This window comes from Pinus tabuliformis, chromosome 5_2, assembly GCF_031772625.1.
Source record: "Pinus tabuliformis cultivar Carrire ecotype Pingquan chromosome 5_2, CPIR1, whole genome shotgun sequence".
Lineage (NCBI taxonomy): Eukaryota > Viridiplantae > Streptophyta > Pinopsida > Pinales > Pinaceae > Pinus > Pinus tabuliformis.
In genome coordinates this window covers 1,080,130,586-1,080,152,577 of record NC_142306.1, presented here as the reverse complement: position 1 = coordinate 1,080,152,577, position 21,992 = coordinate 1,080,130,586, and the positions used below count along the sequence as shown (strand labels likewise).

General features: G+C 40.5%; 1 protein-coding gene across 2 annotated transcripts in view; it reads left to right on the top strand.

Moving 5' to 3' along the window:
* The window catches only part of LOC149162986 (mediator of RNA polymerase II transcription subunit 18-like), a 272,392-nt gene that overhangs the window by 147,623 nt on the left and 102,777 nt on the right, over positions 1 to 21,992 (top strand). For both annotated transcript variants that reach the window (XM_089435864.1, XM_089435865.1), the window contains exon 2: positions 9,919 to 10,023. In XM_089435864.1, coding sequence (XP_089291990.1) covers positions 9,925 to 10,023 — 99 coding nt within the window. In that variant the 5' untranslated portion in view covers positions 9,919 to 9,924. The remainder of the gene's footprint in view (positions 1 to 9,918; positions 10,024 to 21,992) is intronic.

Below are 21,992 nucleotides of genomic sequence, written 5' to 3'. Positions count from 1 at the left end.
ATTTCAAACATAGATCTTCATCTAGATGTAAGTTTTACTATTTACAAAGTAAAATTATGCATAGTACATAAAAAATTCAAATACAATTGTAATTTGTGACATTTCGCATAAATGATAAATCATAAATTCTGAATTCATAATACATATTCAATTCATCAATGATCCAATAGGAGAAAGATAAGATAGTAAGATAAGATACTGACCGCTGCAGTTTTCTCATTAAGTCATCAAAGTCAAAATGTGTTACATAGGTAGTGCAATGCCAATGGCAAATAGAAATAAAAAATACAAAACAACTACAAGTATACAAGCCTCAAGGCAGTAGGTAGCTCATGACTCATGAGTCATCGATCCTCATAGTCATCATCAAAATCAGCATCACTGTCCTCATCATCATGGTCACCACTGTGCTCCTCTGCTGCATCTTCTTATCCTGTATCCAAAGTCATATCTGTATCTACTGGTGTGGAGAATGACCCCTCTACAGTATCACCATCATCAAATCTGACAGGCTCTAGCACTGGATCATTGAGATCCATGTTGGTCAATGCCAACTCAACACTGCTGTCCAGACCCATATCATCAAGAAAGACATCCCACATCTTTGTCTTTCCCTTCAACCACTCTTCCCTCTGCCTGTAAGTAAGACGAAGGTTGGTGTACACATACACCATTTTTTCTGCCCTGGATTGCTCAAGCCTGCTCTTCTTAACACTATACAAATTCCCATATGTGCTCCAATTCCCCTTGAAACAAGAGGATGAAGTCACCTAAGAGAGGAGCCTCATGGCTATCTACTGTAGAGGAGGGCTTATTGCCCCATGATTTTCTCACCAAGAATAGGGCTTCTTAGCCCCCTTGTCTCTAATCAGATCAGATCCAGCAAATCAATCAGTGCCAGTGGAAAAATCTGCAAAGGCGTCCTCCACCTCATCAATCAATTCTCTATCTTGAAAAACCTGCTTGAATGTATCTTTCCTCCCTTATGAGATTTCACCATCCATGTGAGGAGGGAATCCGCGGGAAGGTCCACCATTCAACCACTCATGGCTCTAGTATTTTGGGTTCAATGAGTGAGCCAAACAATGTAAAGGTGTGCAATTCTTGTCCCATCTACTGACACGAATATCCTGTATAGTGGTGAAGAAGGCCTCTGGTGATGTCTCATACTCGGGGCACTCACTCTATAAAATAATTCTCCTCATAGACTCAATCATGGAATCCCATCCCTCATAAACCTCTCCTAGGATGGGTTGGTTTGTATTTGCAAATCGAAGCAAAGAAATGATAGGATCCATGATCTTAATAAGTAGATCGATCCTCTCCCATCGAGCATCATCCAACACTATGTCCTTCACTCTTTTAGAGGCTACTTGATCTGTCTTTCTCCAAAAAGACCAAAACTCTAAAATAACCATGACCCCAAGAGCGGTCTTGACCTCCCTCAACCTCTTCAATATGATGAATGAAGAGGCAAACTGTGTATCCGCAATCTTCAACAATGATAGATTGATGTACTCCTTGTAGATAGTGAGGGAATTTGTATGATTTTGTACAAAGTTACGGATATGCCATGCTTCCATAATCATGCCAACAGTCTTGCAAATAGGTGCATTATTTGTAATGATTTGCACACAAGAATCAACACCTACATCTTCAATAACTTTAATAAACAACTCATCCATATATTGTGCATCCTTGTATTCTCCAAGTGTATCCACTGCTTTTTGTTGATTTGGGGTAGCATCGGATGTGCTCTAACCATGAAAATTGGTGGAGAGGCTAAAGCACATGAGATCTCCAAGACTCAAAAATGGTTTGGGCAGATTCTACCCGGTTTAGGAGATACTAAAATAATTAATATTTTTAATGGAGTTCCTGTGTCTAAACATAGGAAAAATAAAATATTAATGGGTATTAATATAAAACTGGGTTAGAAGGTTCTAAATGACATGGATCAAACCAAATCTAATCTTAGTCGTTGATTAGAGATGTAATCTCGGTCGTTGAAGGACCAACAGGAAAAGTATAAGAGGAGGCTTGAGGGTCAGTTGGAGAACACACCAGAGTGATCAGTCATTCAATTTACTAGAGCGGGGATTGCTAAGTAAAGTCGAATCAGTGATCAGTTTGCAGCGAGGGGAAGTGAGTACTCGACAGAGAGGTGATCAGTCATTCAATTTACTAGAGCGGGGATTGCTATGTAAAGTCGAATCAGTGATTAGTTTGCAGCGAGGGGAAGCGAGTACTTGACAGAGAGGCAGGGATAGTGCCAACTTCCAAGAGACCAGTGCAGAGGTAGAGAGTTAGATGCAGAAGCCAGAGCAGGCCACACAGAGGCTAGCTGGGACAACACAGAGTCCAGAGGGCCTGCATCATCCACGCAGAGGGCAGCAGGAGTGACGTAGAGGGTTGTAGAGGTTGCGTAGTGCCTCAGAGGGCTGACGCAGAAGGTTCTGAGGCTGACGCAAAGGCCAGGAGGGATGACATAGTGCTTCAGTGGTGTTGGAGAGGGTTTCGTGGGGCAGGTTTTTTGAATACTTGCTTCCAAATAGAGAGGTATTACTGCCGATTATTTTTCTCTGTCGGGTGAGCCAGTTTGGCACCCAGTTGTACTCAAGGATAGACTGCATAATAAAATAAATCCTCAGAATTGTTGCACCGGTTTTCCCGCATTAGGTTTTTCCGGGGACGAGTTGTCCAAAAATAACGGTGTCACTTGTGTGTTTGCTATTTCTTTTAGCTGTTGATCTGTAGATGGTTGAGACTGTATTGTGTTTATTTCGATGTTTATATGTTTAAATAACTTGTTTGTAATTAACAAGTAGGAGAAATAAACCAGAAGAATATAGATAAAATTTCTAACGGATAGACTTAGAAATTTCAACATGGTATCAGAGCGTGGTTGCAGATCACAGGAGAGCTGAAGGCATCAACTAAAGCAGAGCATTTGCAGCAGAATCAATTGTCCTGAGTGACAGACGTTGATCCTTGCAGAAAGCGACAAAAGAAGGGTTGACGCAGAGGGACTGTGTCATCAGTTCGGGCCAGAGAGAGGCTAGTGCAGAGGTTGAGGAGGGTAGAAAAAGGCTCACGCATAGCCACGTAGAGACTAGGAGGGTTGACGCAGTTGGTTGAGGGAGCATTTTTGCTAGTGCTGGGATTGCGTAGAGCCTAGAGGCTCAGTCCTTTAGTTGCTAGGGCATAGGAAGCTGTGGGCAGTTTGCGGGAGTGAAGCTGGTGGGGTACTGTGGGAAGAACAATACCTAACATGGCAAAACCAAGGTAGAGGGAGTCGCTACCGAGGCGGATTTCTAGCCAAGGAATCCGGATCAGTATTGCAGGTGCATATGAGATCAGAGAGGTGTGACTCGATGGCTGGTAGGAGGATTTCTAGGAGGGAAATCGAGACTCAGAGGGAGTCTAGCGGAGAACTTCTAGATGAGAAGTAGCGACTCAGAGGGAGTCGAAGGGAGAACTTCCAGAGGGAAGTAGAGACTCGGAGGAGTCGACAGGAAGAGCAGAGAGATGGCCATGAATGGGTTGAGGGATCAGGACAGGCTGGACGGGGTGTCCAACTTTGTGGTTTGGAAGGCCAGGATCCTGTCCATTCTAGATAGACATTGCATCAAGGCCTTTGCCTTGAGAACAGTGGCGATCCCAGTTGACTCGGCTGATAATGAGAAGTACGAGGAGGTAATGGCCAAGGCGAAATGCATCATCCTTGATGGGGCCAAGGATCATGTGGTCCAACCTATTGTCGAGAAGGAGACGACAAAGGAAATGTGGGATGCCTTGAAGAAGTTGTACCAACATACTTCCGTGCAGAGGAAGATGTTACTTGAGAATCAGCTGTGGTCATACTAGATGCAGAAGGGGGAGCAGATAGATCGCTTCCTCGGGAGGTTGAAGGAGATTCGGGACCAACTAACTTTCATAGGGGCCATACCGGATGAGGAGATGTTGATGAGGACCGCTCTAAACGCAGTCTCTGAGGAGTGGGAGAAATTTATCCAGAGCATTCTGGGCAGGGCGAATCTTCTAGATTGGGAAGATTTGTGGGCAGCTCTTCGCCAAGAAGAGATCAGATGGCTGAGCAAGACGGGAAATAGCAACAAAGGAGTCCAGATCAAGAACGAAGAGGAAGAGGATGCGGCTCTGGGATTTGCGGGGAAGTAGGAGAAGAGGAAGAAAAAGAACCCCTCAAGGTTAAGTGCTTCAACTGTGGGGAACGAGGTCATTATGCGAACCAGTTTCCGAGGAAGAAGAACAGGGAGAGGCATCTAACTCCAAGGCAGTGCCAGCAAAGGCGGAAAAGGAGGTAGAGGAGGATGATGATTGTGCCATGAGTTCTCATGTACCTCTAGAGAAGAGGTGGGGAGACATCGAGCTGTAGTCAAGATGAGTACAGGCGATGAGGGGCAGGATCCTTAAGGTACCCAAACTCTTGGATTAGATCCTTGCTACGGGAGCCCCGAAGTGAGAAGTAGCAGGATTGGTGGATGTCGGTAGAAACAAATGCGGATGAAGCGACAGAGAGTGCTATAGTGCAGTAGTCCTGGGCAGTGCAGAGCTAGCAGGTTGCAGCAGTGCGAGAGGCACGGAGGATGTTGCAATAGTGCAAGATGGCATAGAGAGGTTTGCAGCGGTGCGAGAGGCAGGGAGTTGTTGCAGCAACGCAGAGGTAGTAGAGGAAACACTTGATAGTGACAGAGAGAGCTCCAGCAACGGGAGTGTTTCTAGTGTGACAGGGATGTCAGTAGTTGGGTGGATCAGTTACTTACTTCTCAGTAACTGAGTTGCAGTGCAGTAGCGGTTAGTAGTAGCATGATGCAACATGATGAGAGGGGGTTGCAGTGCAGATGCAGTGTTGGGAGAAAGGACTAGCAACAACACTGATGCAGAGGGAGCTGCTGTACGGATGCAACAATGGTAGTGGCAGGTCCATAGGCAGCAGTGCAGAGCATGTTGGGCAGGGAGGCCTAGCATCAGCACAGGTACCAGTGTCGTATAATCAGAGTGATGCTCAGTGTGGAGTGTTACTAGCAGTGTTGCACGAAGCGCCCCCCCCCGGTTCCAAGCCCTGAAGCGCGTCCCGTACGGAAGCGCCTAGGAAGCTTGGCCGGAAGCGCGCTTCCGAAATTTTTAGACGCTTCCTGGAAATTTGGAAGCGCTGGCGCTTCCGAAGTGCCGAAGCGCGCTTCGTACGGCACTTCCGAGACGCTTCCCAGGCGCTTCCCAGACGCTTCCCAGACGCTTCCAGAAAAGCTTCCGGAAAAGCATTTAGAAAATCGTTTTTTTTTCAATTTTTTTTCAAATTTTAGGTGAGTTTGCTTGTTGGGGGTGGGTCCACCTTGGGTTAGGGTGACAAATGAAAGCAAAAAAAAATATAAATATAGCAGATGCTCCCTCATGGTAATGTTAAATTCTTAAAGTAAAAGTGACATTCTCCTTTATTTTTCATTTTCATCCTTTTACTTAAATTTTTAACATTACCATGAAATGACTCAGAATGTTTGAGAGTGGTTCCAGCCTCATTGGACTTCATATGGAGAAAATAGAATTTCATATCCTATTCAAAATTCAGCAGACTTAACAGTTTTCAGGTATTCAGGATCAATGGGATTGTGGCATTTCATTAGATTATATCAAGTATGAAGGTATGCGATTAGCATTTAATCAAGAGCACCAAGCCCTATATGTACCCTGGTGTTGGTGGTGTTAATTGTTGAACTCCTTTGTCATGCGGCACGCTCTTAGCAAAAAATTACCTTTCAATCAAGTCAAAATCATCGATCAAACATGTTAAGCTTTTTCTACCATATTTTAAGTCTTGAATTAGGTAGTTTGATCAAAATTGGGCAATGTTGACTAATATCCCTAGACAATCGAGGTAGAGGCAAAGGCTAGACAAGAGGAGAAGAATCTAGATTCTAGATCATTAATGTACAATGGATGTTATATCTATCTTGATTTATGCAAAAATATGCATGTTTTCATGTCTTCTACAATTAATTTGGTATTTGGGATGTTTGTTTTGAGTATAAATGCAAAAAAATATAAAATATATATATATATAGCAGACGCTTCCGCGGACGCTTCGCTTCCTAGATTTTTGGAAAATGACGCTTCGGCGTCCCCGCTTCCAAAAAACGCTTCCGCTTCGCTCCCGCTTCGTGCAACATTGGTTACTAGAGCACAATCCTCGCTAAGAGGGAGTGTTGATTTGGGGTAGCATCGGATATGCTCTAGCCATGAAAATTGGTGGAGAGGCTAAAGCACATGAGATCTCCAAGACGCAGAAATGGTTTGGGTAGATTCTACCCGGTTTAGGAGATATTAAAATAATTAATATTTTAATGGAGTTCCTAAGTCTAAACATAGGAAAAATAAAATATTAATGGGTATTAATATAAAACTGGGTTAGAAGGTTCTAAATGACATGGATCAAGCCAAATCTAATCTTAGCCATTAATTAGAGATGTAATCTCGGCCGTTGAAGGACCAACATGAAAAGTATAAGAGGCTTGAGGGTCAGTTGGAGAACACACCAGAGTGATCGGTCATTCGATTTACTAGAGGGGGGGTTGCTAAGTAAAGTCGAATCAGTGATCAATTTGCAGCGAGGGGCAGTGAGTATTGGACAGAGAGGCAGGGATAGTGCCAAGAGACCAGTGCAGAGGCAGAGAGGCAGACGCAGAAGCCAGAGCAGGCCACACAGAGGCTAGCTAGGATAGCGCAGAGGCCAGAGGGCTTGCGTCATCCACGCAGAGGGCAACAGGAGTGATGCGGAGGGCTATAGAGGCTGCGTAGTGCCTCAGAGGGCTGACACAGAAGGTTTTGAGGCCGACGCAGAGGCCAGGAGGGCTGACGTAGTGCTATAGTGGTGCTGGAGAGGGTTTCGTGGGGCAGGTTTTCTGAATACTTGCTTCTGAATAGAGAGGTATTATTGTCGGTTATTTTTCTCTGTTGAGTAAGCCAATTTGGCACCCAGTTGTACTCAAGGATAGACTGCATAATAAAATAAACCCTTAGAATTGCTGCACTGGTTTTCCCCCATTGGGTTTTTCCGAGGATGAGTTGTCCAAAAATAACAGTGTCACTTGTGTGTTTGCTATTTCTTTTAGTTGTTGATTTGTAGATGGTTGAGACTATATTGTGTTTATTTCAATGTTTATATGTTTAAATAACTTGTTTGTAATTAACAAGTAGGAGAAATAAACCAGAAGAATATAGATAAAATTTCTAACAGATAGACTTTGAAATTTCAACACTTTCAAGAAAACTGGACCATTCAAGGAAGACACCATGAAGTTGATGAGTGGTTTCCGTGCTGGATCTGTCCATCCATCAGAAACAATGCTAACCCCAGATGTTGGCCATGATGCTTTAATAGGCTCAAGCATTTTTTGCACCTCTTTTTTTTTTCCTTCGTCAACAATGTGGTTCTAAGCTTCTCTGAACTAGGAGGCACATACCTTGATGGAGCCATTTGAGTTAGAGCTCGATACATCTCAATAAATAGAGGTGAGCGTGCAACATTAAAGGATATGAAGTTTTGATAGAAAAAAAGGCAATGGTGAGATCAAGCTCTTCCTATTTCTCCTTTTGAAAAATCTGGTCCGTTGGACCAAGTGAAATTGCCTTTGTTTTTGCTGCTTGTCTCCCACTAGAACTCTCAAATGGGAATTTGTTGCTTCCTTTCCTCAAAAATGGAAGGGGGTCATCATTCTTGGTTTTATTTTATTTTGTAGCCACATTTTCCATATCAACATTGGCCCCTCTTTCCATTTCTTTCCTCTTTTGTAAAGCCACTTTTGTACAAACTCCAACTCCACAACCTGGTAAAGCCAACAAATGACCTTTCACATGGAAATATGTGCTCATGAAAGTATTGTGGCAAAAGTTGCATCTCCAATTCACATTGCCTCCTTGCTTCACCTTGTTGCTTGGCCCTTGCTCTCTTGTGACATATTTCCACAAGGGATATTTCTCAATGTTACATTGAGGAGGAAGTCTTCCCTCAACATTGCTTGCAATAGAGGGAATACTTGCAGCAGAGTCTGATGAAATTGGGGGAGGAGGGGCATCTCCAATGGGGACATTCTTCCCCTCCCTTTGCCCCTTCCTTGCTGCCCTTGATTGAGCCATGAATACTGTAAAAAAAAGGACCAAAAATGCACAAATTTGTAAAAGAAATGCATATGCAAACTGCTGTAATAAAAATGCAAAAAAATATAGAGGAAATGCACTTACCTGTTGCTTGAATCTCCTTGAAAACGCTCCCACACCCTTTGTTCCTTGCTCCAACACACTCACAACAAACCCACAACAAAATAGAGAAGTGAAAGTGAAACAAAATAGCAGAAAAATCACCCTTTTAATGCCGCTTGGGTGACTTTTTCCGGATTAGTGTCTGGAAATCAGGATACGTCGTGTCCCAATCGGACACGATGTGTCCCGAATTCCGTACACGATTTGGCACGAATCGTGTCGGATTAGACGGATTCGCGACACGTCGACCCTTTTGAACAAATCCGGTTTCATAGTATATATATATATATATGAGACAAAAGATACAGTTATAATAAAATGAGACCATGAGGGATTTTATCTTACATAACAATATAACAATAGAAATGTAGTCACTCAATATCTAGGGCTTAATAAGGGGTTTTTGGGTTAACATGGGGCTTATGTAGGGCTTAACAAAGGTGTTGGTTTGTACGGAAACACCATGTTGCAAATATGAGGGGTAACATGTCCTCTTAGATGGAATAGGGAAAGATTTGAAGATTTGTGGATCTTTTAGAAACATATTAGCGAAATATGGATGACTATCTAGTTGATTGGGATCTTCTTTATTTCAAAGAGGAAGTGGAAAGTAACCTTTTAATGATAAATCGACCAACCTTATTAAGAAAGAGGAAGTGGAAAGTAACCTTTTAGTGATAAATCGACCCACTGTATCTTCAGAGAATCATTGCATTTAAAAGCTGATGTAGTTTCACAAATGCCAATCACGAGCTTATGTAGAAAATATATAAATTCACTTTGGTGCTACGTCGGTTATGTTGGCATGCTTAATGATGTGAGGGGAGTGAGCCCATTAAATTACCACACAGCTAAGTAATAGTATCATTGTTTTAATTTTATTGATGTCAATAATAACATAAAATGCGTGCTTTTTTTAAAATGGGAAAGACAGTTTACATATTTTTTAATCATGGCCTTCTTGATCAATAACCAGCCCTTGCTGAGAAAATATCTCCTCACTTTCATATCCTGGATGAACTTGTTGATATACTTTGATACTTTTTATGCTTTTAGCTTTCCACCCTATGCACCAAAGTGGAAGCAAATAGATAATATTTTCACGGTATCAATTCAATTATTTATATTAAGAAATTCATAACGCAATTGTTAAAGACAGTTTACATATTTTTTAATCATGGCCTTCTTGATCAATAACCAGCCCTTGCTGAGAAAATATCTCCTCACTTTCATATCCTGGATGAACTTGTTGATATACTTTGATACTTTTTATGCTTTTAGCTTTCCACCCTATGCACCAAAGTGGAAGCAAATAGATAATATTTTCACGGTATCAATTGAATTATTTATATTAAGAAATTCATAACGCAATTGTTATGAGTGTCGTAAAATTCCATGACCTTGTAATCAGTTTGCTCAAAATAATCTGGTTAAATGTGTAAAGGTGAAAAAATAGGGATTTAAATTGTATTGGATGAGAGATGTATACCTCAAATGCCTTATTTGTTTTTTTATAAGTTTGCTAATCCAAGGCTGAATATTAATTCTAATTTATTTATTTTTAATCTAGTGTCCTTCATGTATATTTATAATTTTTTTGGCTCATTGAAAATAATGTATTTCCGTTTCATTTTGTGTTCCAAGTGTAATATGGCATCCAAAGTAGAAGCCAATGTGCCTAAGGTAGATTCCAAGCTGGCCATAGTAGAGGGCAAGGAGTGCATAGTAGAGGGAGTAATAGAGACCCAGGTAGATTATCTACCTAGTTAATTTTTTACAACTTTGTAAATACTGAGAACTGAAAAAAAATCATTTTATAATCTTCTCCTCTCATTTCTAATAAGAGGTACTATTAGGGAATTCTTTTTCGTTGAAGTTATTGTAGTTTTTGATAATTGTTGACATATGGTATTTTAGTTTGCTGCAGATTATAAGATTAAAATATTTACCTTAGAGAGTCCTTTTAAGCTTCTAACTGCTATTAATTGTTCAGTGAATTGTGACAGCATAGCTTTCCCTTATTTTCAGGTTTAAAAGTACCTTCAATACACATCTATAAAAGTATTTCCCATTGAACTTTCAGGCTATAGGACTTCCTGGTATACAACTAATAAATTTTATGTTCGGGATTTACCATAATATGTTACATGTTCCATCCTTAGGGTTTATTCTTTGAATCTACACCACAATGCTTTTGACTTTTGACAACCATTAGTGTAGTATTGTTGCCTATGTTAACGTTGAGAGTAGAATCCAACTGAAGTTGAGAGTTTTGGAATGACAAGGAGACAAAATCAAGAAATAATCGTATGCACACACATGAATCAAATAAATAAAAGAAAGGGATGAAACAACGACACCATTCCCAATTTTTGTTTCAAAAGCTGTTATTCGACTCATAATTTGCCCAATGTGTACACCTGGTCAACAAAAGTAGAAGTAATGTACATTATATGATAGAAACTCCTCCACTCATGATGGTAACTTCATATAAACAAAGGGGCTGTATTTATACAAATATGATCACCTAGATGATGATTGGGAAACAATTATTCATCAGCTGCTTACGACTTCCTCACCAGGACTTCGAAGCTAAAATTTCAAGATAACCTTGCATTATAACTCATGACCCACTTTATACAAAAGTACAAACATCATTCTATAAGAATAATCACATGTTTACATCAGAAAGGACAAATGAGACTATATGACAAAATAGCAGATAATGACTAATTGGGGATAACATCCCTCCACACCCCCCAGCCATTTAATTAAGTTTTCTTTGTAGTCTTCCTTTGTTGGAGATGCCCTTTCTTCATTGGTTATTGGTACTTCTAGAAACATAACTTCACTTAATCTCAAAAGCATTTTCTTGTGCATCACCTGATTGGCATCAAGATCGACCTTTTTTTGGTGATGAATGTTTTTTGAGTTATGAATCTCGGAGTAAATTATTTACTCTCTGAACTTTCTCTTTCTTTCTGACTCCCTTGCAGCAGGGCTTAAGCCTTAAAGCCATTGATCAAATACACATAAACAAAAGGATTTCAAGTGTTTTTACTTGTATATGTGCAACTTTTGTTTGCAGATCTGAAGTAGATTTTAGCAGATTTATAAAGGGAAAACACTGTTTTTACATTCTAACACATAAATATGAAGTATAATTGCTGCTCCCATGAGTTAAAAGGCTGAAATTTGATTAATTTCTGAGATTTCAATGAGTATTGTTACCCACCAAAATGGGTAACCCAATAGGAGAAATTTTCTCCTACATTTGACAGCCAGCTGTTAGCCATACTGTAATGTACCGAAGCTAAAATGTGCTAATATAATCCAACAAATATATAAAAAAAATTTGATGAGTTTCGTCAAACAATTAGCGAACAAATATTTTGTCAAACACTTTGCAGACAAAGTAATGAACACTTCAACAAGAAGATATATGGGGAAAAACATAAATTTTATTAGCTGGATCTGAAAGATTTTACAGGGCAAAAACCAATTTGGAACCTGCGATCCCACTCTGGCAATGGAATGAGCCAATTTGGCCTTCATAAAAAATGATATGAATCCACAAACTTGGCCTACAAGGAATCTCGTTCTGGCAAATGAAATGACATGTCCCCTTCAGCAAATCGAATTTGGACTCCACAATTTGGCCTCAATAACAGAGATCAGCCACCCAAATAATCATGAACCCTGAGAACTTGTCCTGTAGATGGAAATTCACTCTTCAGATAATATATGAGGAATTTATACCCAAACAGTGAAGAAATTCAGCCTCCTTTAGAGGATGGATTCAGCCCTCCAAATGAAAATAATCAAGCCTCCAAGAAATGGACAACACAGCCTCTAGGCCTGAAGCAACTCGGCCTCCTGAAAAATATAGAAACTCAGCCACTAATATGAAACAATTTGACCTCCCGAAAGAACTCAGCCCTCAACAAAGATAAATTTTGGCCTCCTGAAGAGGGATAAATCGGCCTTCAGGATAAGATGAAATTGGCCTCTGGAAATAGCTTCAGTCTGCAAAAAAAATGAATAGATCTTGGATGCCAATCGAGCAAGCAATCAAGAATAAATTCGGCCTCCTTTGGCACTCGGCCCCTGTAACAATAAATCAGGGTAAACTTGGAGTTGGCAACAACCCAACTCAGCAATCTGTTCGGCCATCAAGAGAAAGTGAACTCGGCCCTCTAGGAGAAAACACAAATTTGGCCACCAAGAGAAAATAACTTGTTCTTCCCATGATAACCCTCTCTTCAGTGATCTTGGCCCCCACATAGATAATTTTTGTCTCTAAATAAATCCGATCTCTAGCAGCAACTCAATCTTCAATAATGAATTGTTGTTGAAAAGTGTAAGTAGGCTCGGTCTTCGTAACAACTTGTAATTAGGAATTTATGAAATGAAGAAGACAAAAATAATGAAATATATTTTGTAATACTTGCATCATGGGTTTCATGAGCAAGGAGTTTTTATTATAGGTCAAAGACTTCTTATTGATGTCTTTAGGGATTTGTCATCTTGTCATAAACATATAATTCAGAGTCATATATAGGAAGTGTTCCTACACTTGTAAAAGTCCTCCAAGATAGACAAGTACAGTCGTCCTATGCTGGCCTCAATGTGTGCAGAAGGAAGCTTCATGTCGGCTCCAATATAAATATATATATAAGTGAGCATCCAGTGCTCATGCAGGGCCACGCAGAGGCAACCAAGTGCTATGCAGAGCACTAGAGAGGCCAGTGTAGCTGATGCAGAGGCTCAGAGAGCTGACACACGACCTCCTGAGGCTGACGCAGGGCCAACACTGGGCTAGGAGAGGCTGACGCAGTCCAGATTGGGCAGATGTTGGGGTTTCTGGGGCAGATTGGTGCTGAGTAGTTGCCAAAAGGATTATCCGGGGTTTTAGCCAGTAGATTTGTCAGAAATGGAGAGGTATTACTGCCAAGGAAATTTTCTGTTGGGTAGGCCAGTTTCGGCACCCAGATTGTACTCTGATATTGCTTAATAAGAAAACCCTTAGATAGCTGCACCGGTTTTCCCACATTGGGTTTTTCCGGGGACATTAGTCCAAAAATAATGATGCCATGTGGTGTGTTTGTTCTTGTTTCTTTTAGTTGTTGATCTGTAATATGTTGAGCATGCACTTGTGTTTATTTTTAGTATTTATATTGTAAATAAATTGTTAATGAAAATAACAAGTAGGTAGGAATAAATCAGATAAAGTGCATGGAGGGTTTCTAACTAAGTAAACTTAGAAACTTCAACAAAAATGAAGATCCTCTTACATTCTTGAGGAATGCTAATAGTAGTAGATTTAGGAGAGGGGCTGAAATTCAGCCAACAAAAAAGGGGGCAGCCCAAGCTTGTGGTGGTCCAATGGACAAGATTTTTTAGCGTGAGAAGCTAGATGAGGTTGATCTTACAATGGCATTATTTTTCTATCTCAACTTCATTTATTTTAATGTTGCACGGTCTCCTTTGTTTATTGAGATGTGTCGAGCTCTAGTTGATATGGCTCCAATTAGGTATGTGCCTCCAAGTTCAAAGAAGCTTAGAACCACATTGTTGGTTAAGGCAAGGAAGGAGGTGGATAACATTCTACAACCTATTAAATCATCATGGATCTCATCTAGTGTCAGTATTGTTTCTAGTGGATGGACAGATACAACACGCCATCCTCTCATCAATTTCATGGTATATTCTCAAAATGGACCGGTTTTCTTGAAAGCAATTGATGTTCTTGGACAATACAAGGATGCACAATATATGGGTGAGCTGTTTGTTGAAGTTATTGAAGATGTAAGCGTTGAAAGTTGTGTACAAATCATCACAGATAATGCACCTATTTGCAAAGTTGTTGGCTTGATTGTGGAAACTAAATATCCACAAATATTTTGGACACCATGCATTTTTCACTCTTTGAATTTAGCGATCAAATCTATTGCTTCAGATGTGATATGGATTGGCAATCTTATTGAGGATGCATGCCATATCTGAAATTTTGTACAAAACCATACCAATGCCCTCACAATATATAAGGAGTACACACATCTATCATTGTTGAAGATTGCAAATACTCGGTTTGCTTCCTCATTCATCATGCTTAAGAGGTTGAAGGAGGTGAAGGCCACTCTTGGGGCCATGGCTATTTCAGATCTTTGGTATTTTTGGAGAAAGACGGATCAAATTGCTTCAAAAAAGGTAAAGGACACAATGTTAGATGATGGTTGGTGGGAGAGGGTGGATCTTACCATAAAGATCATGAACCCTATCATTTCTTTCTTGTGGTTTGCAGACACGGACCAGCCCATCTTAGGATAGGTTTATGAGGGTTGGGATTCCATGATTGAGTCTGTGAAGACTATTGTTATGGAGAATGAGTGCCCTGGATATGAGACATTAGTAGAGATCTTATGGTCCACCATACAAGATATTCTTATCTCTAGGTGGGATAAGAATTGGACACCTTTGCATTGCTTAGCTCACTCTTTGAATCCCAAGTATTACAGTCAAGAGTGGCTCCGTGGTGGGACCTCACACAGATACCCTCCTCACATGGATGGAGAGATTTCACAGGGGAGGAAGATAGCATTCAGAAGGATATTTTAGGATAGAGCATCTTTTCTTGAGGCAGAGGAAGGCTTTGTAGAGTTCTCCACTGGCACTAGGAGATTTGGGGGGTACGATGTACTTGGAGATAGGGGGGTCAAAGGTGCCTATGCTTGGTGGGAAACTCATGGGGTAGCATGCCCTATTCTACAATAGTTAGCCTTGAGGTTCCTCTCTCAAATTACTTCATCTTCTTGTTGTGAGAAGAATTGGAGCACTTATGGGAATCTATATAGTTTGAAAAAGAGCAAGCTTGAGAAATCCAGGGCGGAGACAATGGTGTATGTGCAAACCAATCTTCGTCTTATTTCCAGGCAGAGACAGGAGTGGTTGAAGGGAAAGACAAAGATGTGGGATGTGTTTCTTGATGATATGGGCTTGGATGACAGTGTTGAGTTGGCATTAGCCAACATGGATCTTAATGACCCAGTGCTAGAGCCAATGACTTTTGATGATGAGCCAGAGTATCTTGAGGGGTCATCCTCCACACCAACAAATGTAGCAGCAAATCTTGGATTGGGCATAGAGGAGGAGGATGGAGTACAGTCAGATGGCAGTGGCAGTGATGGTGACTATGACATAGAGGACATGGACTATTGATAGAGTGATGAGTCATGGACTCGTGGCTCACTAGCTAGTGGCTAGTGACTCGTGAGTCATGACCAGTACCATTAACGAGTCACGACAGTAATGAGCTATGATATTCCTACTTATTTTGTATCTACTCTTTTGTATTTTCCAGTTGCATTCTCTCAGGATTCAGTATCTATGTAAACAATAATACATTTTTGATTTTGATGACTTAATGGAAAATCTGCATTTTACGGTTTTAATATCTAAGTTCTAAATTTATAGTTAGTAGTTTTTTATGTGCTTGTTGTTGACCTAGATTGTCATTGATGTCAATATGGAAATATTCTAGGAGAAGCGGAGCAAGAAGCCATGAGGAGAAACCAGAGGAAAGCCAAGACAGTCAAGCCATTGGAGAGAATATCGGAAGTCATAGGAGCTATCAGAGCAGAGCTATCAAAGCAGGGAAGAAGTTCATTAGAAGGAACAAAGAGGAACACGCATCAGGAGGAGAAGCCAGCGGAAGAGAAGTTAACGGAGGAGCATCGCATGTAATATATGCCAAAGAAGAACTATCAAAATCCAAAGGGAAGACCGATCAGAGGAGCAAGAGAAGCATAGAGGAAGAGTCATTTGAAACCACGAGAAGCAAAGAGCGGAGAGTCGTTACTTTGTGTAACCACGTTCAACAGTTAACCGGCGAGTTTGTAATAGTGGCAGTGGTTATCGGGCGGACGCTAGGCGGTAAGTGGTATTTAGAGGAGAGCGCCCGATTCCATTAACCGAGCGACACGTTTAGGTGGAGAGAGAACCACTTTTTCGGGTGGTTATTTCTCTTGCAAGTGGCTCACCCGAAATGCATGTAGCCTGTTGGATCTAGCGCGGGTTGATCGATGGTGAAGGATCAACGGATGGTTTTGGGTTGATCGGGTTAAGTCGGGGCCGTTAGATCTGGAGAGAAGATCAATGGTGGAGGATCGTTAAGGAATACCGCAAGAGTGTAAAGCCGTGCCATGATAAAATACACGTTTTCGATCGATATATATATATATATATATATATATATATCTATATATATCTATATCTATATATATATATATATATATATATATATATATATATATATATATATATATATATATATATATGGACCCACGGGACCATTACAATATGATGTAATATAATATCGTGTCCGTCGCAATATCGCAAGCCTTGTTAAAGTCTTGCCACATTGAAATCCGTTGATTGCGATATAATTGCAGACCCGACTACACCATTATAGCATGGCTTAATCAAATGTCGCATCCGTGGTAATCGCAATGTACAAAGGAATGTCAAACCGGTGATTGCAATAAGGGTGTGGATCCGATAGACTTATTAATAACTGTTTAATGCCATATCGCATACGCTCCGTTGGCAGTTGGGAATCGGCTATTGTATGTGCGGCCCTCCGTAAGCTGCGATTGTGGTAAAAGGATGACGTGGCATGTGGGACCTATATATGGGTATAACCTATTCTATATGATTTCCGTGAATATGGAAGACTCTTCACTATGTTTTTAATATTCAAGTTGGCTGGCCTTCTTCCACTAAATGCATCTTTCCATTGGTGAAACTCATATAAATCTATGATAAGACGTATCATTTCGAATGATCTACTGTGGGCATCAATCACAGAACAGAACGGTAGTTCACAACTCGTGATTATGAAAAGAAGATGAAAGGACGAGCGAGCGTAGATTGGGAAGCTGAAGCTCAAGCGACTAGAGGAGGGAAGCCAGAAGGTCGAGCGAGCGTTGAGGAAGCCGAAGCTCAAGCGAGCAAGGAGGAAGCCAAAAGGTCAGGCGTATCAGGCTTCTATAACAGTGAACAAGGAAGGTTCAAAGGGTTGTTGGAAAACTAGAAGAAAGGAGCAAACCGTAGGTCCAGCAGGATAGAAAAGGGTCGAAGGTCCAGAGGACAGGAGGAAGCCGAAGGTCCAGCAGGACAGGAGGAAGTCGAAGGACGAGCAACTCTGTTGATCGTGTTACCCTGTGAAAGACTCAGACCTGTGATGAATTAATCAGGTATATAATGCATACTGAAGAACAATTCTGTGATATAATAAATAAAGTTTCATTTGATATCGCTTGAAGGGAACAGTTACCAGCACCAGTATTGAAGCATATGTGAATGTATTTCTGGGAAGTAATAGATTGCGATAGCAAGAACAGTGCCCAGTAATCACGCTAGAAGCATTCACCATGATAGTGAGAACAGAGGCTTGAAACAGAGAGTTGGTTCTTGTGCAGAGCTTAGTGCAGCTAATAGTAGACTCACTAAAGCTGTGTGGAGACATTATCAGAGATCATGATGGCTATTTGATATCATCATGAGATAACTTTTGTAGACTCTGTGTGGACAATATGAAGAGTTGTAAAGACTTCATCATATGAAGATTGGCTGCCATTGATGTTGTAGCATGGAGACTACAGTGAAGCTGTAAACAACAAAAATTCAGTAAAGAAGAGTTTTGGGAGCAGAACATTACTATCAAACATGCCTTGACAGCAGAGGGTTGGAGCCCTTGAGGTTGGTGCCTCAGAACTAGAAGGATTGGTGTCCTGGGAGTTGGTGCTCTGGAGGTTGGAGCCTCACAAAAGTCCAAGTTGGTGCTTGGCAACAGTTTGGAATCATATATATTTGTATCTATTTTATTGCAAAGATTATATTAATAAAAACATTTATTCTTGTTGTTCATCTTGTGTTCTGAATATAAATGTTTTAACTGGTAAAATAACAATTGAAAAGAAACACTGATTCACCCCCCCTCTCAGTATTTCCAACAATTGGTATCAGAGCCAGTACCTTCATTCAAAGCCTAACAGCTTGAAGGTTGATCTTTAGAACACAAATGGCGAAGTCAAGGAAGAAAGTCTCCAATCCTCCTAAGGATGTGTCTCCCTCTACCACTAAAATAGAAGACAATCAATTTGAGGAGGCTCCATGGTTCAATGGAAACTTTAATATATGGGAAGCAAGAATGAGAAATTTCTTAAAGACTCGAGGCATTGAAATCTGGAAATCAGTAATTGTTGATAGCATGATGGATGGAGAATCCAAGGAGTACAATGAAAAAGCAATGAAGGAAATCTTGAGTGGGCTTCTTGATTCTATAAACAACAATTTAGGAAAATGTTTGTCAGCAAAGGGTATATGGGACAAATTTCATGACCTTGACTCGAAAGGAGCATTGACCATGACCATCAGTCAAGAAGATGATGGAAATCAAGAAGAAAATCCAGAACCCATCATAGAAGCTGGAAATGAGAATGATGACATCAAGGCTAAAGAAGATCTAGAAGATGAAGAGAATGAAAAAGATTTTGTAGAATATCTCTTGCTCAACTTACAGCTGCCATGGAAGAGATTATCAATTTGAAAAAGGAAAACAAGGAACTTAGGAAGAAATCACTAGCTGGTGACCAAGACCAAACAAGGAAGAGAGTTGACCTTGTCTAGCTTCAAGCACAAGAAAGGGATGAAGAGCTTGCCAAGCTTAAGAAGGAATTTCATCAAAACAAAAGAAAGCATCATGAAGAAGTCATATCCATGACAAGTCAATTGGATAAAGCAAAGAAACGGGAAGATACCTTGTCAAGTCAACTACAAGAAGCAAGAAAGTTAGTACAAGGAGCTGAGAAGACAATGGAAGCATTAGCAATCATAGAAGAACATGTCGATGAAGCAGAAAAGGAGAGAAACAGCATGATATGTCAACGAAAAGCAAAGGATGAAGAAATCTTCAAATTAAAATCTAACATCAAAATTCTCAAGGCTGAAACATGTAAAGCTACAAGGATCAAGGAAGAAATGGAGAGTAGTCTAGCAAAAGAAAATGAAGAAATCTTCAAAATCAAGTTAGATATCATCTCCCTCAAAATAGAAGCAAATGAAGTTGCTCATATCAAGGAAGAAACTGAGAAACAACTTGCTAAGAAGAATAATGAGTGTGAAAGATTGGAAGAAGAGATTGTCTTCCTCAGGAAAAAGGTTGAAGGGATGAACAAAACCTTGAAGAGCTCTCAAGCCTTGGATGACATGCTCAGCCATCAAAGATGTCCATTTGATAAATCAGGTCTCGGGTATGCAGGTGAATCCTCAAACAAGAATGATAATGCTTCAAACAAAAGGGATGTGAAGAAGCCATAAAGAAATGGTGATGCTCCCAGTTCCAGCAAAGGCAAGGAGAAAAATCAAGGCAACAATGGAAGAAATCCTGCTCCAAGAAGAAATGTAGATAATGTCAAGGATGCTAGAAGCAATGGTTATCATCAAAGGATCTCAAGACAGAAAGACTTCAGAAGTACATCAAGGAAATCTCCATCTCCCAGGTACCAAAGTTTATTTCTTGGTTATTGTTATTCTTGTACAAACTTTGGTCACATGGAAAAAGATTGTAAAGCATATCATAAAGATAGATGTTATGGTCCCCAACCATATCATAAAGATAGATATTATGGTCCCCAACAATCTCCAAGGAACAATTTTGTAGGAAGAAATCATGAATTCTTATTCATGAACAATGTAGAATGCTTCAAGTGTCATAACATTGGTCATATGGCACGTGATTGTAACTTAACTTGGGTTCTTACACAAGCTAGAACCATGCAAAAGAAGAAATTTACACAAGTATGGAGAAGGAAGTTAATATAATCCGAAAGTCCCTTAAAATCTCCAGCCAACAACGCATGTTGTTGACCTGATCTTCGACAATTTGAGCATTTGATGCGAAGACTCTGCCAAAAGAGATGATGCATACAGTTAGGGGGAGCCTATGATTCTTGATCATTATTGCAGAAGCTATTTGTGAGAGGGTCCTTATAAAATCCTTGTTGAGCTATATTAACTATCATTCTTTGATAAAGATCATTTCTCAGGAGTACTCCATTGAAGAACATGATCTTGTAACCATTCTTTGGATTGTTGTTGAAGCTGCTTTCCTTTTGATCACTAAGCAGAAGTTGGAGCAGCAGAGAAGGCCATCCAATGCTAGAGAAATAGGGCAAATAACTATGTTGTTGATATTATAGATGTTAAATGTTTCGACTCAGGGATTTGATGTGAGAACAGGTAGATTATGGACACAAATAGAGGCAACCTTCAAACAAACAGATACATCTGGGAATGAAGCATGAAGCAAGAGCAGTTGGCAGCATCTAACAAAACTGAAGCATTTCAAAAAGATGCCAATCAGTAAAAAGAATTTAAAAGACAGTGACAGATTAGATATCAAAATCTGCTTGTGGAGATAACTTGCAGAGATCTTTTTTCAAGAACACAAGGAAAAGATGGCTCATCAAAAGACTATAGAAAGGAGAATGTTGTGTAGTCGAATATAGCTCAGTAACTTAAGGAGAAGCACAAAAATACAAAGGAACTCTGATCTAAAGAGAGATAGCAAGAAAGACAATTTCAGTGGCATTTTCTCTTGATCCGGACTATGAAGGCCTCTTAATTCTGATTATGGAGACAATAGAATATGGATTGAAGCATAAAAACCTGGACACTTGCTGTGTGGCTATTTGCAATCTGTTTGAAAGCATTGAAGTGGAGCGTCTTTAAGCATTGTTGAAGCCATAATAAAGTAGTTCTGAGCCATGAAGAGGGGATAATGCGTTGATTGATGATAAAGCATCAATCCTTCTATCTTGAGTAAAAAGAACAGAAGAACAGAAGCAGTTTGATAGGGGGAGTCCCTGAGCACTCCTTTGCCATTGATGTCAAAGGGGGAGAGAAGAATAATATTGCCATCAATAACAAAGGGGGAGATTGTTGACCTAGATTGTCATTGATGTCAATATGGCAATACTCTGGGAGAAGCGGAGCAAGAAGCCATGAGGAGAAACCAGAGGAAAGCCAAGTCATTCAAGCCATAGGAGAGAATATCGGAAGTCATAGGAGCTATCAAAGCAGGGAAGAAGTTCATTAGAAGGAACAAAGAGGAACACGCATCAGGAGAAGAAGCCAACGGAAGAGCAATTAACGGAGGAGCATCGCATGTAATATATGCCAAAGAAGAACTATCGGAATCCAAAGGGAAGACCGATCAGAGGAGCAAGAGAAGCATAGAGGAAGAGTCATTTGAAACCATGAGAAGCAAAGAGCGGAGAGTCGTTACTCTGTGTAACTGCGTTCAACAGTTAACCGGCGGGTTTGTAATAGTGGCAATGGTTATCGGGCGGACGCTAGGCGGAAAGTGGTATTTAGAGGAGAGCTCCCGATTCCATTAACCGAGCGACACATAGCACTCGGGTGGAGAGAGAAAACCACTTTTTCGGTTGGTTATTTCTCTTGCAAGTGGCTCACTCGAAATGCATGTAGGCCGTTGGATCTAGCGTAGGTTGATCGACGACAGAGGATCAACGGACGGTTTTGGGTTGATCGGGTTAAGTCGGGACTGTTAGATTTGGAGAGAAGATCAACGGTGGAGGATCGCTAAGGAATACCATAGGAGCGTAAATCCGTGTCATGATAAAATATGTGATTGC